The 19,104-nt window shown below is 36.9% G+C and overlaps 1 protein-coding gene across 1 annotated transcript in view; it reads right to left on the reverse strand.

Moving 5' to 3' along the window:
* Positions 1-19,104, reverse strand: part of CNTN5 (contactin 5) — a 900,389-nt gene that overhangs the window by 253,044 nt on the left and 628,241 nt on the right. The window contains exons 13-14 of the mRNA XM_036258335.1: positions 18,738-18,867; positions 16,498-16,648 (exon numbers count right to left, since the gene is read on the reverse strand). Coding sequence (XP_036114228.1) covers positions 16,498-16,648; positions 18,738-18,867 — 281 coding nt within the window. The remainder of the gene's footprint in view (positions 1-16,497; positions 16,649-18,737; positions 18,868-19,104) is intronic.

The following is a 19,104-nucleotide window of genomic DNA, read 5'->3' on the forward strand; positions in this document are numbered from 1 at the left end:
GGATTCACTCATATTTATCTCTTTTTTTATCATCACTCGAGGACATTTTTCCATTTTTTTGTTCAGATAGAGTGGGAGGGAGAGAGGAAGAGAGAGAGAAACATTGACGTGAAAGGGACACATCGAGTGGCCGCCACCCACACGACCCAACCAGGGCCGGAGACAAAACACAACTGAAGTACATGCCCTTAGCAGGAACCGAACCCGTGTCCCTCTCAACTGCAGACCGACGCTGTAACCACTGAACAAAACTGCCCAGGGCCACTCATATTTATCTTATAGACATGTCAGTTTTATTTTGCATATTGTAAGGCAATGCTATGAGTAACATGCTGTTTTAAAATTGTTGTGTTTGCTGGTCCAATAAAGCTTTTATCATGTAGTGACCTTTTTTATTTTTTAAATAGTCCCTTTGATATTGAAACAGTTAAGATTTGAGGGGGTGGCATTGATTCTTAACTGATAAATTTTTTCTCACTCTATAATTTTATTTTTAAGATTTTAAATTTAATTTTAGAGAGAGAGGAAGGGAGAACAAGAGAAAGAGAGAGAGATGTGAGAGCAAAACATCACTCAGCTGCCTCCTGCATGCCCCCTACCAGGGCGATCAAGCCCACAACCAGGGCATGTGCCCTGACCAGGAATCAAACCAGTTACCTTTCAACACATGGGAGGCTGCCCAAGCAACTGAGTCACACCAGCTGGGGCTCACTCATTAGTTTTCAGTTTTCTTATTTCCTTATGCTATAAACATCTCTCTTATAGACAGCTGATTGCTAGGTTCACTTCCTGTTGGGAACTACCTTAACTCAGTTCGTACACTGAGCTACTGAGGCCACCCAGACAGTGTACATTAAAGTTGCTGTGCTATAGTTAACAAAACCTAAGTGAAAGGTTTTTCCTCTTCATTCAGAACAAAGACAGATCATTTTCCTAATTGTGTTCTGAGTGGATGGATTTATATCCGGTTCACTTTTATGTTTTAGGGGTAGCCATTCATGGGCTAGGTCGTATAGGAGGCACGCTCTGTGTTTGGTCTTCCTCCAAAACCCAGCAACATGTAAAAGCCAATGCTCAGTATCAGTCAATGCCCGTGAGGTAGAAGCCAGCTTCTGTGCATGACTTTACCTTCGGAGCAAGCTCGGATCCTGGCTCTCCCATTTGCTTCTGACTTCTTGCTAGCTCACTGATAAAATGAAGACATTTACATAATATTTACATGTTTTATACTTAAGCCAACAGTTTAGTTTTTACTTTTGGGATGACTGGGGCAATATTTAGTGTTCATTTTTCTGTAAGAGAAAAATATAGTTTTTAAAATTACATAATAAAAGTAGATGCCCCCCAAATAGATGTGTATTTAGTGCTTCAAAGACTACTGTTCGACTACTAAATGAAGCCAACTCTAGCTGTCTTTCCAAGTCCTCCTCAGTTTGTCTTCAGCTAAGTCAATCTCTCCAACTTATTTCCATCTCTACACCTAGTGCATACTGTGGCCAAAAGGTATTATTTACTTTTCACAAAAGTGTCCTGGATTCACGACTGCGCACTTGCAAATTCTGAACGTGTTTTTCTAAAATACATTCTATCTCTGTATCAAAATCCTATTCAAGAACCATTTCAAATTGCGGTTCATACAAAAAATTTTCCCTCATCTTCCATCCAAGTTTTACTTTTTCCTCTACTTAACTCTCAACATTTTTATGCAGTGGAACAGACCAAGAACTGTTTGAGATCCAAAGAGAACTCGACTATGTCTGGCCCTGTACCTTGCTATGTGTGTGAGCTTAGGCAATCTCTCTGTGACCTCAACAGTTTATGTAAAACAGGGATAATTACATCTTCCTTGCAACATGACATTATTTTGAGGATTAAAATACACATTTATAAAACAGCCAGTGTTCAATAAAAGGTAATTATTTTTAGTTATTTTAAATATCCTGTTAATAATACATATAGTATCTATTAACTGTGTGAATAATCCTATATTATTATTGCCTTAAATATCCCGTGTTATAGCTCTGTATTAGTTTTATTTCCACTAGACAGTGCCTCCTTGGGGGATGGGATTCTCTTTTACTTATCTTGTTATGACATTGTGTCTTATCTACGTTATATGTTGAATATAGTTTTGATTTCACTAAAATGACTTTTACTGAAAAGAACAGTATCTATACCACATGGAATCAGGAAAAAGAGAGGTGGAGCTACTATTTACAATGGGAAAAATAGAAAAACAGAAATAAATTGGTACCTGAAATCTCCAGCTACAACTAACAGAATGGTCAACTTAAAATGTATTTCTCTGTCATGTATCAGTCTATAGATCTATTTTTTTTTCATAAATAACTCTGTAATTCTAGCAAAGAGAAGCAAACGTGATAACAATAAATTTTGTTTAGGTTATCTTTTATAGAAATAATCTGCAGATTGTTTTTCGTTGTTGTCAAGATTATCATTCTGGCTGTGCCCTCAGTTGTAACCAGCCATCTAATTCCCATTATGAATAAAAACCACAGTTAAAGTAGATTGTAATTTATGCAAAAACTAAAATGAAGTGACTCTGTAACTCTCAGAGGAAGCTAAAAATCTCTGTCATAAAATACTTTTTTCCTAAACATCCTCAGACTCTTCTGTTTCACTATTTTATAGTCACTGAAGAGTCACTTGGGGAGGTAGTAAGATCAGTCAGTAGCATGTACTTAGATGCTTGAATTCCCAAGTATTTTAAATGTTGTTTGTATTAAGGACAAATTAAGCTGAAAGTTGCAGTCTGGGGGGCTTTTGGAAAAGAAAAGCTTTTAAGCAATTAATGGTTTGTTCAAGTTGTGCCTGTACAAGGAACACAACCAGGAAACACGTGCCGCAGTTTATAGTAAGTAGAGTAAGTGAACCATAGTTAAAAGCAGAATTTATGAACTGTTTGCTAAACTGGTAATTAGCTAGAGATGTAAAGCCGCGAACTGGAGGTGTTCATAGCACAGCAGAGCTGGAAATAGTGTGTGTCACTTACAGCTTAAAGTAACAAACTTCCTCGTGTTACCTCCCTTTGCGAGTTGAGGTCTGTCTTGTTATATTTATCAATTAAGAAGAAAAAAATAGTGGAAACAAGAGACAAACTGGTGGTGAAATCAGGACAAAAAAAACATTTGAAGACCTCTGAAGAGGAACCTTTACATTTCTCTGTGACCCAGAATCACTGACTAGCACCAGACTTGGTTGTTTAAAGCTCAGCTTTGTGATGGATGACCTTGAACATGTCACTTAATTCCTTTGAGTTTCAATTTTAAAATCTGTGTAGACAATGTCTAACCCAGAAAGCTGTGAATTGGTACATGCTGAGAACTCAGTTGAAACCAAGAAGTTAGCTTAAATCATTCGTGTAACTTCCTACTAACTACAGGTTCTTGATTATTGTATCTGCATGAGCATTTCCAGTGGTGAGAAGGCAGAATGAGAGAGCCTTTCTCTGAGTCAGTATTTCAAATGTTAGTGGAGTTGAGCAGCATGTTATAGGAGAGGAGGAGACAAAAGGGAAAAATCTAAGTAAAGATGAGGAAAGGAGCATATTTTTGGAAATTGTGAGTGTCCAAGGATTTTCGTGGAGGGGGACAAGATATCTGTTAATTCCCATCCTCTCGTCCTTATAAGTAGGTAGAAGTAAAATGAATCCTAGAAAATTAGAGGTAGTTTGTATTCCTTCTTTTGCTAGAAGCAATACATAGAAGTATTTAATTTCCAGAATCTGTGGATTTCACGAGTCTTCCTCTATATTATTATTTACTAACATTATTATTTATTTATTAATCATTTCAAATCCTAGGATTGATGTCCTCTCTCATCCCATTGCTAGATTCAAAATCTCAAAACTTATTTTGGATAAAGGTCAGGTAGGTGATACCATTGTAGTTATTAACATCAGAAAAGGAGCAAAGGGAAGGCCAGACATTATAGCCATGTTCCTTACAAAACACTGAGGGAGAAAACCACATAGGGCAGAGAGACACATGCCCAGTAAAGGTGGGGTAACCTAGGGAAGATACTTGCCTGTCAATCACACCAGGAAACAGAGATGGTTGGCTGGAATGAGCATGGCCACTGCAAGCCTGTGAATATTTGAAACACATAACCCCCTAAATAAAGGAATTTGCTTGTTTGTGCTCAACTCTTGTGCTCTTGAGACTCTTGTTGCTGGGGTGTGCTCTCTTAGTTCTCTTGCATTTGCCATGGGCCATGTGGACCCCACACACAATGGACCAATGGACTTTAGCTAGCCTGATGCTGGATGGTACTCAGCTCCAACATGGAACAGAAACCCTGGACACTGGCTCTGATTTTAGTTCCAATGAAGGCCTAGCTATACGTCCTCAATGATTGGACTAAGGAAAATGGGACTTTGGAAACCCAGGACTGTAATTCCATGAAAATAAAGCTTTCTGCTTTATCGCATCCTCCCATGTGAGTCCCAGAAATTTCCTTTCTCAGGATATTGCAAGAACTCCAACCCCAGCAGCAGCCAGGGGAGACAAGCCACTCTCTTCTCCAGTAACTTAGGGAGTGACATCTTGTCATCTTAAAGCATGGCTTCCATGTAGTAGAGGAATTCAAGCCTGCTTTTAAAGTGGGGCCCAATTTCTGACTTTAGCAGGCCTGGGCATCAAGTCGAGGTTAGTGAAGATCCCTCCTACTGGCTTCTTATCTTCAGTTATGTTAGGAATCTAGGCTTCAACCAGCCACCGATAATTTCATTAAGAAATTACTTGAAGGGGTGATTTTTCCTAAAAGCCGAGTATTTATTTATCTATATTTACTAATTTCCAATGCGGCTATAACTTTTTTTTTGTTTTCTCCGATTGAGTTTGTATTAGCATTTTAAAGGGAGATAGTGAAGGTTATTAGACAGAACCTTGTGAACTTAGTTTGCATTGGAAGCAGGAAGTCAGTACCCCAACCCCACCATCACAGATGCAAGGCTATTTCCTCCTCATCTCTTTCAGCCGCTGGACCTATGGATCAGCAAGTCACCATCCCTGAGTGGTAGCACATTGGATATTATAAACCCTTCACAGATATTAAACTCATGTTGTCAGCCATCATGATAACTAATGTCATTTTGATCATTTTATTTCCTTTGAAAGCATAGATTTTAATTTACAAAGAAAGTCAACAGATATATATGGATGCTCATTTCTGTCATTATACAATTTCATAGACACTGAAAAAAACCAAGATACCTAGGGTCTACGTTGTTTTATATTCTTAATATGTAAGAGACATTGTCACAGAGGAAGCAACAAAACAGCTTGTTCATTAGCAAACACAGCATGTAGGTGGAAACAAAGGGACAGAAACAAGACCCTAATTATACCCATGAATTCCTCCTCTTCCTTAGAAAGAGAAAGAAGACCCGGTTTCCCCTCAGTAGCAGTGTCCTTTAGGGCTTACACCAGGAATATATATTTTTCCATATGTCTGTGAGTCAGTGTGTGAGCCTGATCATTGTTGCCTAATGAACACAACATGAATTCCCACTAGAAGTCAACTAATGGGCACTTCAAGTGCAATTTTCTATGCATGTTAAATGAGTAAGTAGAACACTTCGTTGTTCCAAAGCTCCTTTGGTGAGCAGGGAAATATTACAAGGGATTTCGGACAAATCTTTGCTTAGATTAGAGTCCCATAAAGGAAAAATTACGCTATAATACTGCCCCTCCATAGGATACTTTTTATTTTCTTGGATGCAGGATATCTTTATCACCCATTTGAAATATAGTCCATTATCTCTGTAACTGGTACCCTCCTCCCTCTTCTGCCTAGAAATGAAACTGGCATTTCAGCTAGTTTAAAATTTCTATAATCTTTAAACATATATGGCATATTCTATGGGGTTCATACATGTGCAGATGGAAAGAAAACAAAATAAACCGTGCTTTTACCAAAAACTAGGCACTCTTTATTTTAACCAAGATTGTCTTTGTCCACTTTGTCTTTTGTACAGGAAATTGAACATGAAATAATGAAGGCTTAATATTTGCACTGCTGGAGTGCTTCTGGTGATTATATTTTAACAAAAGTTAATGGCCAAGTAATGGAAATAATGGGCTGGAGTGAAAATCCAATGTGAGTTTGATGAGCAGAACATTCTGAATGAAAGTATACTAGAGGAGAAAAGCCCCATGGAACATTTTACATCTTAGTACTCCTGGATCATATTAGTTTTAGTATTAAAATAGACATGATTGATAAAGGAACCTAAGTGGATATGTGCTGGTGATCTTTAAAAGCGATGGGGCAAAACTTGGAGATTCTGTATAAGAAAAAGAAAAGAAAAAGAGTAAAAAATATTTTTAAATAGCTTCTTCCCTATTTCCATTCACTCCCTGGGTATATTCATTGGTTTGCACATTGCCTATAATGCTGATCATGGAACAAATAAATATTCAGCCTGCTAGTAGAAAAACTGTATCAAAGATACTAAACTAAAAAAAGCTGTGGTACATGTGGAAGATGGTGGCGGGCAGGACCGGAGAGAGGGTGAGTGTGTGCGAGAGTGAGCTGGTGTGTGAGAGAGTGTAAGTGGACGGCCAAACTTATGCAGGGCAGAGACACGGAGCAGAAGGTTCCTGTGCTGTGGATGGGAACAGCCAGCTACCACGGTAAGTGGCTCTTCAGGGTGCTTCTCCCTGCGCCACCGGGAGGTCCCTCCATTTTGGAAGATCCCCGGTCTTCCCTGGGAAGAGGCAGTGGGAGTGGCTAGGGCTGAGCAACCTGAGCCCATCAGTGCACCTGGCATCATCGGACCAGTGGACACCCTGTGTCAACACAGACCAGTGCACATTAGTGGAGCTGCCAAGGTGCTGGTTGCGGACGGCCAGGAGCCCAGCACCATCCCCCATAGTAGCAGCCAGATCAGAGTCTACACATACCCCCAGCAACGGAGGCTCGGGAGCAGACATCTATCCCCAGGCAACAGAAGCATAGACCAGCAGCTGAGACCCATCCCCAAAAACTACAGCAAAGGCTGAGTAGGAGCTGAACCCCATGGGGCAGCAGCACCCCCCACCTGCCAGCTGTGGGACCTAGGGCTCCACAGAAGCCTGTGTGACCCAGTGGCCCACAAGAGCGGTGAGAAGCCCGGGTTCGATAAGGACTGTGTCATACAGCTGCCCGTGGGACCTACGGGGTGGTGGGGCACCAGAAATGCATGTGCTACCCAGCTGCCCACAAGATAGGTATGCAGCTGGGTCTCCAGAAGAGACTGTGCAATCCAGCTCCTCACAGGATCAGCGGAAAGTGGGGGCTCCAACGGGGCCTGTACAACCCAGCTACCTACAAGATTGGCGCAGAGCCAGAGCTTCAGTGAGGCCAGTGCAACACAGCTGCCCACAGTATGAGCAGGGAGTGCTGCTCCAACAGGGCCTGAGCTATACAGCTATAGGTGGCACCAGTGATCAGTTGGGAATACAGCTCCAGAGGGGCCCACATGATCCAGCAGCAGCACCTAACAGGACACACCAATACCAGGCCCCAGTAGTCAATCCTCCAGGATGCACAGCAGGCAAGAGGTGACACGCAATAAAACAGTCTGGGAGGCACAGTGGCCTTATTTGATATACAGTTAGCTGCTTACACATCCAAACATCCCTCACTGGGTGTAGAGCTACCAGACAGCTAAAATGGGGAGACAAAGAAACAACATCTAAAGGAAAGAAAAAGAGGAAGCACCAGAAAAGAAATGGAAGACTGCAACTTGTCAGATAAAGAATTCAAAACAATGATTTTAAGGGTGCTCAAACAATTTGGTGAGAACTATAAGCAACTTAATAAGAATTATGAAGAGCTCACTGAGAACTACTTCACCTTAAAAAAAGAGGTAGAAGCTATGCATAAAAATCAGGAGGAAATAAAGAATGACATAGCTGTTATAAAAAATACCTCAGAAGGGTTCAATAATAGATTAGAAGAAGCTGAAGACGAATCAGTGACTTAGAAGACAAGGTAGAGAAAAACATCCAAATAGAACAGCAAATGGGAAAAAAATTAAAAAGCAGGAGGAAAGTTTAAGGGAGCTGTGGGACAATACAAAATATAACATTCGCATTATAGGGATACTGGAAGGAGAAGAATCAGAGGAAGGAATAGAGAACCTGTTTGAAGAAATAATGACAGAAAACTTCCTTAAACTGGTAAAGGAAAAAGTCATTCAAGTCCAGGAAACACATAGAGTCCCAAGCAAGATGAACCCCAGAAGACCCACAGCTAGACACATCATAATAAAAATAGCAAACATTAAAGACAAAGAAAGAATCTTAAAGGAAGCAAGAGAGAGAGAGGGAAAGTAACCTACAGGGTAGCTCCCATTAGACTGTCAGCTGATTTCTCAATAGAAACGATGCAGGCCAGAAGGGAGTGGCATGAAGTGTACAAAATAATGCAAGGCAAGGGTCTGAATCCAAGACTACTCTATCCAGCAAGCCTATCATTCAAAATTGAAAGAGAAAGAAAGAGCTTCACTGATAAGAAAAAGCTAAAGGAATTTACCACCACCAAACCAGCAATACAAGAAATGCTGAAGAAACTGTTGTAAGAAGAAGAAACAGGGAGAGAGAGAGAGAGAGAGAGAGAGAGAGAGAGAGAGAGAGAGAGAGAGAGGAGAGAGAGAGAGAGAGAGGAACACAGGCATAAAATTAAAATAGCAACTAATAACTATTTATCAATAATTACCTTAAATGTAAATGGCTTAAATACTCCAATCAAAAGACACAGGGTAGCTGATTGGATAAGAAAACACGACCCATATATATGCTGTCTACAAGAGACCCACCTCACAAAGGAGGAAAGTGAAGGGATGAAAAGAAAGTTTCCAAGCAAACAGAAATGAAAAAAAAAGATTGTGTGGCAATATTCATATCTGACAAGATAGACTTCAAAACAAGGGCCATAATGAAAGACAGAGAAGGTCACTACATAATATTAAAAGGAGCAATCCAACAAGAGGATATACCCCTGGTAAACATATATGCACCAAATATGGGAGCACCAAAATATACTAAAAACTTCTGTAGGACTTCAAGGGAGAGATCAATAGCAACACAATTGTAGTGGGTGACTTTAACACGCCACTGACATCACTAGTTAGATCTTCTAGATAAAAAATTAACAAGGACATTGAGTCCTTACAAACAAACTAAATCAGTTGGACTTCATTAATATTTACAGAACATTTCACCCCAAAGATGCAGAATATACATCCTTCTCAAGTGCTCATGGGTAATTCTCAAAGATAGGCTACATGTTAGGACACAAAACAACTCTACAAATTCAATAAAATTGAAATCATATCAAGCATCTTCTCAGATCACAGTGGCATGAAACCAGAACTCAATTACAATAAAAACACACAAAACCATCCAAACACTTGGAGGCTAATAGCATTTTATTAAACAATGAATGGGTTACTAACGAGATCAAGGAAGAAATTAAATATTTTCTGGTAACCAATGAAAATGAGCACACAACAACACAAAATCAATAGGACACAGCGAAAGCAGTCCTGAGAGGGAAGTTCATAGCACTACAGGCCTACCTCAAGAAACAAGAAAAATTCCTAATTGACTTTCTAACCCTACAACTTAAAGAACTAGAAAGTAAACAAACAAACAAACAAACAAAAAATCCAGAGCTAGTAGAAGGAAGGAAATAATAAGGATAAGAGCAGAAATAAATGACATAGAGACCAAAAAACAATCCAAAAGATCAATGAAACTAAAAGTTGGTTCTTTGAAAAGATAAACAATATTGATGGACCTTAAGCCAGACTCACCAAGAAACAAAAAGAGAGAAACCAAATAAACAAAATCAGAAGTGAAAGAGAAGTAACAACTGACACCACAGAAATACAAAGAATCATCGAAACATACTATGAACAATTACACACCAAAAAATTGGACAGTCTAGGAAAAATGGACAAATTTCTAGAAACACACAGCTTCCCAAGACTGAACCAGGAAGAGATAGAAAACTTGAACAAATCAATAACAACAAAGGAAATTGAAGATGTAATTAAGAAACTCCCAGCAAACAAAAGCCCAGGCCCAGATGGCTTCACGGGGGAGTTTTACCGAACATTCAAAGAGATCTAATACCCATTCTATTCAAACTATTCCAAAAAATCCGAGAAGGCAGAACACTTCCAAACTCATTTTATGAGGCCAGCATAACCCTAAGTCCAAAACTGGATAAAGACACTACAAAGAAAGAAAACTACAGGCCACTATCCCTGATGAACACAGATGACAAAATCCTTAACAAAATATTAGCAAATCGGATCCAGCAATACATCAAAAAATTATTCATCATGACCAAGTGGGTTTCATCCCAGGCATGCAAGAATGGTAGAGTATTCACAAATCAATAAATGTGATATACCACATAAACAAAAGGAAAAAATAAAAGCCATATGGGCATAAGAGTAGAGGCTGAAAAAGCATTTGACAAAATCCAGTATGCATTTCTGATAAAAACACTCAACAAGGTGGGAATAGAGGGATCATATCTCAACATAATAAAGGCCATATATGAAAAACCTACACCCAACATCATACTCAATGGGCAAAAACTAAAAGCATTCCCCTTAAGAATGGGAACAAGACAGGGATGCCCACTCTTGCCACTCTTATTTAAAATAGAATTAAATAACAGAGAGAGAAACTAAAAAAAAAATCCCATTTACCATCGCAGTAAAAAATTAAGGTACCTAGGACTAAACTTAACCAAAGAAGTAAAGGACCTCTTCACACAAAACTACAGGTCATTGAAAAAAGAAATAGAGAAAGATATAAAAAAGTGGAAGCACATACCTTGTTCATGGATTGTAATAATTACCATCATTTAAATGTCCATACTACCCAAAGCAATCTATGGATTCAATAAAATCCCCATCAAATACCAATGACATATTTAACAGAACTAGAACAAACACTCCAAAAGTTCATATGGAACCAAGAAAGACCCCAAATAGCTACAGCAATCTTGAAAAAGAAGAACAAAGTAGGAGGAATCACATTACCAGATTTCAGGTTATACTACAAAACGACTATAATCAAAACAGCCTGGTACTGGCACAAGAACAAGCAGATAGATCAATGGAACAGAACAGAGAACCCAGAAGTTGACCCAAGACAATATGCTCAATTAATATTTGACAAAGGTGGCAAGAGCATACAGTGGAGTCAAGACAGTCTCTTCAATAAATGGTGTTGAGAAAATTGGACAACTACTTGCGAAAAAATGAAGCTAGACTACCGACTTACACCATACACAAGAATAAACTCAAAATGGATAAAAGACTTAAATATAACTCTTGAATCCATAAAAATTCTAGAAGAAAATGCAAGCAACAAAATCTCAGACATCATACACAGCAGAATTTTCACTGATACAACACCTGAGGCAAGAGAAACAAAAGAAAAAATGAATACGTGGGACTACATCAAACTAAAAAGCTTCTGCACAGCAAAATAAACAACCATCAAAATGGGAGACCATAATCACCAATGACACATCAGATAAAGAGTTAATTTTCAAAATCTATAGAGTGCTCATACAAGTCAATAAAAGAAAAACAAAGAACCCAATTAAAAAATGATCAGACAACCTAAATAGATACCTCTCCAAAAAGAACATACAAATGGCCAAGAGACATATGAAGAAATGCTCAATGTCACTAATCATCAGAGAGATGCAAATTAAAACAATAATAAGGTATCACCTCACACCTGTCAGAATGGCTGCCATCAACAAATCATCCAACAAGTGTTGGTGAGGGTGTGGAGAAAAGGGGACTCTAGTACAATGCTGGTGGGAATGCAGACTGGTGCAGCCACTGTGGAAAACACTATGGTTTTACTTCAAAAAGTTAAAAATTGAACTGCCATTTGACCCAGTGATCCCAATTCTAGGAATATACCATAAGAAACCTGTAACACCAATCAGAAAAATATATGTACTCCTATGTTCATAGCAGCACTCTTTACAATAGCTAAGATCTGGAAACAATGTAAGTGTCCATCAGTAGATAAGTGGATTAAAAAGTTGTGGTACATGTACACTATGGAATACTATGCAGCTGTAAGAAATAAAGATCTCTTATCCTTTGAGATGGCATGGAAGGACTTGAAGAGTATTAATTATGCTAAGCAAAACAAGCCAAGCAGAGAAAAACAAGTATCACATGATCTCACTTATTTGTGGAATATAATGAACTAAACAAACTGATGAACAATATGGACCCAGGTACATAGAGGTGGGGTACAGTCTGACAAGCCTCAGAGGAGGAGGCTTTGGGGGAGGGATAAACCACAGAACTTTTATGCATGTGTGCATGACCAATGGACATGACAACAAAGCTGGGGATTGGGCGGGGGGGGGAGATGGAGAGGAGGGTGTCAGTGGGGGGGAAAAGGAGAATCATCTGTAACAATAACAAATTAATAAAAAATAATAGATACTAAACTAGGAGTAGGTCAAGTTGGTAAGAACGGCCATGCCAGGAATAGATGACGAGGAGTGGAGGATAGGGGCTCTGATGGACAAAGAATTCAATTTAGGAACATAGATTTATGAGTAACAAAGTTATCACACTAAGGACCTAAAAGATTCCTTTAATTCAAAAATCATAACTAAAATCTTAAGTATCCGTCTCCTCAATTACTAAAGAAAAGGGAAGTGGTAAAACTTTCCAGAAGTATTCATTAAAATTGATGTCAGTATTCAAAGATTCAAATGTTTAAATAATACCATCAACAGCAGTAGCATCATTATCACACAAGTAACATTCATTGAACACTTATTAAACACCCTACACTAGCCAATGTATTCTACATACAATATTTCATTCAATTCTAACTCTACGAATAAGAAAACAAATAAAGTAACTTGTTGAAACCTCATGGTTGTAGGATTAGCAGAGCAACTAAGTCCTGATATATACTGGCTTATGCTGTTACCCACAATGTTAAAGTGCTTTGTAAATTATAAATGTTACACACTTTAAGCAGTCATCATCACTATTAATATGATTTACTCTTGGAGCAGCAGTTCATACTGAAAATTCTGCAATATAAACAACTCATTCTGTGATATATACAGCAAGCGACTACAAATAACTAAAAAGCACTAATATAATACATTTTTTATATATATTAGATGAATCATTTAGGATCAAATGAATGAAATATTTTGTAATACATAGGCAGGCAACTTACTCGTTAATCAAATTTTTCCTAAAAGTCATTATTATGTTCTAGTTATTATATATCATATTTTAAACTTTAGGATAATGGTTTATGTAATTCTTTAGTGAAACAGAGAAAAACACAGGAAATCTGTGTTTTGAAGATACCACCCCTTAAAAACAAACAAAACCAAACCTGAAAGATTCAACAAAAATTTGGCAGAAGAGAATAAACCAAATAAGTTACTTGGCACTCTGTTGATAAAACAAATAATTTAATATTAACCTTCAGTTGTTACAACATTGCAATTACAGTTTAGAGTTAAACTGCAGTTAACTCTAGATTCAAAATGTTTTTGTTTGAGTTTCTGATGTTTTCAGATGATTAGATAATACTTTCTTACAACTAAAATATTTAATTATATTTTTATGCTATTGTTTTTAATATAATTTTGCTTTGAAATGCTGTATTTCTCACATTTAAAGTTTCCCTTATAATACATCATTGTTACTATAACTCCTTTTCCCAAATACAATACTAGCCTTTATTTGCCCATATAGAAAACTGCCATTTGTTATTTCAATCTTTAATTTGGAATGAACCTCCATAAAACTGAAAATTGTGGAAGATGGACAAGGCTAACTCATTTAATTTTTTTTCTAGTTGTAATTTGGGTGAGTGAAGAACATATTTAATGTAGATCACGTGAATGGTACAATGAACCATAATTTAAATCTGTAGCCCCAATGTGAAATATATATGCCAAGTTTTCAAAGCTTTAACAGTTTTCTAACATCTCCATTTCTACTGAAATCATGTTTACAACTTTTACAAATGGTTGGTGGGCTTTATAATAAAGAGACGTGCTCTAAAATTTCTGTAGGAATATAAGTGCCATACATAACTGAGATCCTACTTCAAAGAATGTATGATATATACATTTGGAATTTAAATTTTCAAGCTTCTATTCAAACTTTTAGAATATGCAGTTTTTCAAATATCTATGTATGTCTTTTACTCTGCTTTATGAAATTCATTCTATTGTTATTTAAATCTTATAATCTTTCTTAATACTCGACCGTTTAATGGTTTTTATATCCAATTAGATTGTATTCTTCCTGAATCCTGGGATTGCCCAATATAATAACAAATCATATAACAGTAAAAACTGTATTTTGCAAGTGCTCCTGTTCACTTTAAATGTAAAAATGTACTCTACTGCTGGAGTTATTAAATTAAACCACTGTACAAACCTAAACATATATGAGTAGGCAAAATGCTAAGAAAATGTGGCCAAGTCTTGCTTTTACTTGAATAGAAACAAACAGAAATAATTCACATTTCAGATTCCTCACTGAATAGCCCTTTGACACGGAAGCATTGACCTCTGGAAAAAATGGAGTAGCCGGAGTTTGAGGCCAGTGTATTTTTTGTGCCAACGCAAGGGGTTACCAGCGAGGAGAAAATGGATCAAGAAAACAGGAAAATTCACAACTTTGTTTTTTAACTTCTGGAAAATAAAAAGTTTATTATGCATATATTTATTGTAATAGAAAATTCATAATCTTGTTCCTCTCTCAACATTTGCTTTGACAAAAAAATTGTCACCTAATTTTTTAAAAATATGTTTTTATTGATTTTTGAGAGAGAAAAACATCGATTGGCTGCCTCCTGCACGCCTCCTACAGGGGATCAAGCCTGCAACCCGGTCATGTGTCATGACCGGGAATAGAACTGGGGCCTCTCAGTCCATGGGACTGGACTCAATCCACTGAGCCACAACGGCCAGGCTAATTTTTTCAAACTCACAGTGAGATGTCTATGAATAGATGATGAAGAACCTTCTATGGAACTGAAATAAATAGGACAAGGCTCAAGTGCCACCCACAAACAAACATTTCAAATGGAATGGCTTGAACTGATAAAGGTATATATATTTTGATGATATAAAATTTTTCAATACATTCAGAAAAAAATGATAACCAAGCAATGTGAATTATTTGTCCTTACAATACAAAATATTTTTCTTCTGCTTTAATAAGGTTTGTGCCAGTGGTTTTTTTGTTTGTTTGTTTGTTTTGTTTTTGTATTTCTATAAGCAACAGTCCAAAAAATACAATTCACTCATATGCAATTCAACCATACACAACAGCGATCTTGAGTTTTTTATTTTTCCCACCACCAGGACCCCTGCCCCAAATAAAAAGATAAAATCTCTTTCCAAATGAGATGCCCAATATGACCGTGTCAATTCCTATGACACCCCTTTCAGGCAGCATAGATCCCTGGACCTAAATTCAATCCAATTAATCCACAAATTATTTAATCTGACACAGGTAATTTAAATGAATGTTTCTCCAATTTGAATAGCAAACAAAAATATTTAAAAAAATTTTTTAAATATTTCAAAATATTCCAAAATTACATCAAGAATTATTCAAATGGACCCAATGCTGACTTAAATTATTTACTTATATGATTACTTAGATCTAGGCAAACATAAAACGAGGTATAAACTCCATCATTACAGATCAAATGAAAAACAAAACTCTAAAACAACATATAGAACATCATTTAAATATTTTGGAGGAGATTGTTTGTCAAAGCTGAGGCACATTCACAACACCAGTATGGCCATCACTGGCGGAGCATGGGACTTTGAACCTGGTACACACGGACTGATGTCATTCTCTGGTCTGTTTTTCTCATTTGTACTTCTGTGACACCCTTTACTTAAGAAAGACAAATCTTTACACATGATATATTCCTCTGCACATTTCCCAATTGCTTGTAGTGACTGAAATAATCTTATAGTATTTTGTATCAACATGATTGAAAACCAAAAGGAAACAGGTACAAATCTCACTTGGAAGTATTCTGTCATAAAGTGATTATCAAAAAATCCAGAATATATTTATATTATTTTTAATAACACTGAACTGAGAACACACTCTCTAAAAATTATCATAGATAAGTCGGGCCTCCCCAAATCTGCAGACCCAAAATGAAAACCAAACATAATGCACTTAACAAAGGTGTTTGCTTTCTTCATAACCTGGTGAAATTCCAAACTGGTGCTAAAACACCACACAGGTAAAGAAGTTTCACTTTTTAATCACTATATAGACAGAACCATATTTCAGTCTGCTCATGAAATGTTTCACAGTTACTTCAAGACTCTTTCTTGTATACTTTGTGTGTATCTTCTGCAACTCAAAAAAGTTTGACATTAAGAGTTTCAATTATGAAATAGACTTCTAACCTTTTACTTTCCCGAATTGCTTTGTCTCCCTTCTTCCAAGAAATGATTGGTTTTGGAGAGCCTTGGGGTTTGCACTCTATGAAGACTTCTTGACCTTTGGTAACAATTATTGTTTTCTTCAGTTGATTCAGTGCAAAAGTGGGAGCTGAAGCTGTTAGAAAGCAAATGTTAGTTCTACTCAAAGCAATGACAATACTACTAATGTATGATACATCAATATTTTGCAACTTTTTCTTCTGGGATACATTTCTAATAAAATCATATAATATCTACACAGGTAAAGGCACTGACTTAAAATTTAACTTATTAATTAATAACTATTTTATTAGTTGTTCTTTTCACTAGCAGGTGATGATTTCATCCAATGTAGAATCCACAGACAAAGGCTGTTTAAAAAAAAATGACATGCTTTAATTATGGTTATCAATTTTAATTGCAAAAGACTAATGAGCACCTTGGGCAAAAGGTGAGGGGCCAGCAAATAAAGTCTATTTGGGGGCTTCTCCTGGAAAAATGAGGATCCTTGAGGGGAGACAATTCTGTCATCCGTTTCCCACCTGTGAGTCTTAACTAAAGCAGATTTCACTTCAGTGCTGCACACAACTGAATGTGGTTTTTAAGAAATGGAAACACATTTTTAAGAAATGGAATCACTTAAATTTCAATCAAATGAAATTTTTGATTTCACTGTTTGCAAATATTCATCTAGGTCTGATCATTCATTACTATCATTTGCTGTATTTTTATCAAGACTCTTTTGGTTATAGTTCCGCAGGTAGTTCCATTGTGCAGCTGTAGTTGAGGACACTGGACTAAAAGAATACGTGAAACAGAGATCAAAGCAAATTTTTAAAAAGGCATACTAGAATATAAAAGAGAACCTGAAAGATGTATATACATGTCTACTATGTCTGAGACATTTATTGTACTAATCTGATAATTTTGTAATTATTTTATAAGCATTTTATTTCCGTCATATAGCAATATAATGCATGGCTCAACAACATTAAAATATGTATGCACATAAAAAAGACATATGCAATTGAGAGGATAGTAGAAAGAAAAGTGAAGAAACTTATGGGGAAATTGCAGGTACCATTTTTGGTTGCCTACTAGGAATAGAATTTACAAGAGTTAATTCTGAAACTATGTCTAGTGAATAAATGTTTCTGACTAAATGATTAACTGGGTGAAGGCTGAGTCAGCTTTTTAACTCAGAAACGCCGGCGTGTGAGCTGACAAGAAAGTACATTAATATTTCATTGATTACCTTTAGGAGACTGAAACATTGGATGAATTAGTGATCATGTAGGGAAATTTTAAGTGCAAACATTCACAATTTAATAAATTGACTTATGGTGTATTACATTTAGCTAATTTGTAAATGGTCAGTTCTCAGAGTTCTGAGATCTTGGGTGTTTCTGTTAATGTTATGTGTTGGGAATTTAAGTGAAAAATAGAAAGTACGCTTGGGGTGCCTGCCCACTTTTTGGAGACAGTGAATTAAGATCCCCTAAGTATCTCTCTCTGTATTATAAACATCCAAGAACTAAAGTTTAGAAAATCATCCAAGCGGGAAAAAGTAAAATCTGTTCCAGCAGCCCAAATAAACTCAATCTGGGTAGCCTGTTCCACTGGATTGTATCTTTCCTGTAGTGAATAATGAGGTAGTGCCACTGTCCTGGTTCCATTCTTAACAAAGGTGTAACTCTCCGAGGTGGCTGTGCCTAGCCTCGGGAAGGCTTCCCCTTCTATGAAAGGATGGAAATGGTGATGCCCTTGATGAGAGCGAGCTTAGCTTGGAGTCCTGCCTTCCTAGAGTCACATGCCTAGTGGTAGGTAGGAGCAGCTCGGGAAAATTATTAAGCACTGCTAAGGGAGCAGGGAGAGGCTGCTTGAAGTCTATGCTCTGATTTTCCACCCTCAAGACATTCTTCCTTGAAAGTTAACATATATTTCTTATAAGACTTTTTTAATGCCATGGAAAGACATATTGTGTAAATCTGTTAAGATTAAAACTAAAGTTTTTATAAGAAAAACCTTATAAAAAAGTTATAGTACATACCCAATGTAAACTTACCCCCTAAAGCTTAAAAAATATATATTAGCAAGTCATAGTACTTTTTTCAAGCCATAAAATAGACTTTTTACCATCATGTCATAAAACTTCAGTACACTGAGAATTAGTACATGGAAAGAAGCAACATTTTTTCCTACTTATTTATTTAGAAATTGCATACCTAGAATTTTCAGCTCAGCACTTGCATAAATGGCTCCATATTTATTTTCAGCCAAACACTGATACATTCCAGCATCTGACTGATTCACACTGTGGATCATCAATACACCATTAACCATCTCAACCTTACTCTGTAATGAAATTAAAAAATTAGATAAAGAAAGTGAACAAATCATAGAGATTCTGCAGTTACCATCTGCTAGACCAAGAAAAAAAAAAGCCTGCAATTAATGCAGTTGAACATTATCTGACAACTTAGCAACACAATTTACTGTTCATGATTATATTATAACATCTCATGAAAATTATAACCATTTCTTAGAAAAGAAATTATAACTGTATTTTTTGTAGTTATTCTTCTGAGTTGT

This window comes from Molossus molossus, unplaced genomic scaffold (genome assembly GCF_014108415.1).
Source record: "Molossus molossus isolate mMolMol1 unplaced genomic scaffold, mMolMol1.p scaffold_m16_p_13, whole genome shotgun sequence".
In the NCBI taxonomy this organism is placed as follows: domain Eukaryota; kingdom Metazoa; phylum Chordata; class Mammalia; order Chiroptera; family Molossidae; genus Molossus; species Molossus molossus.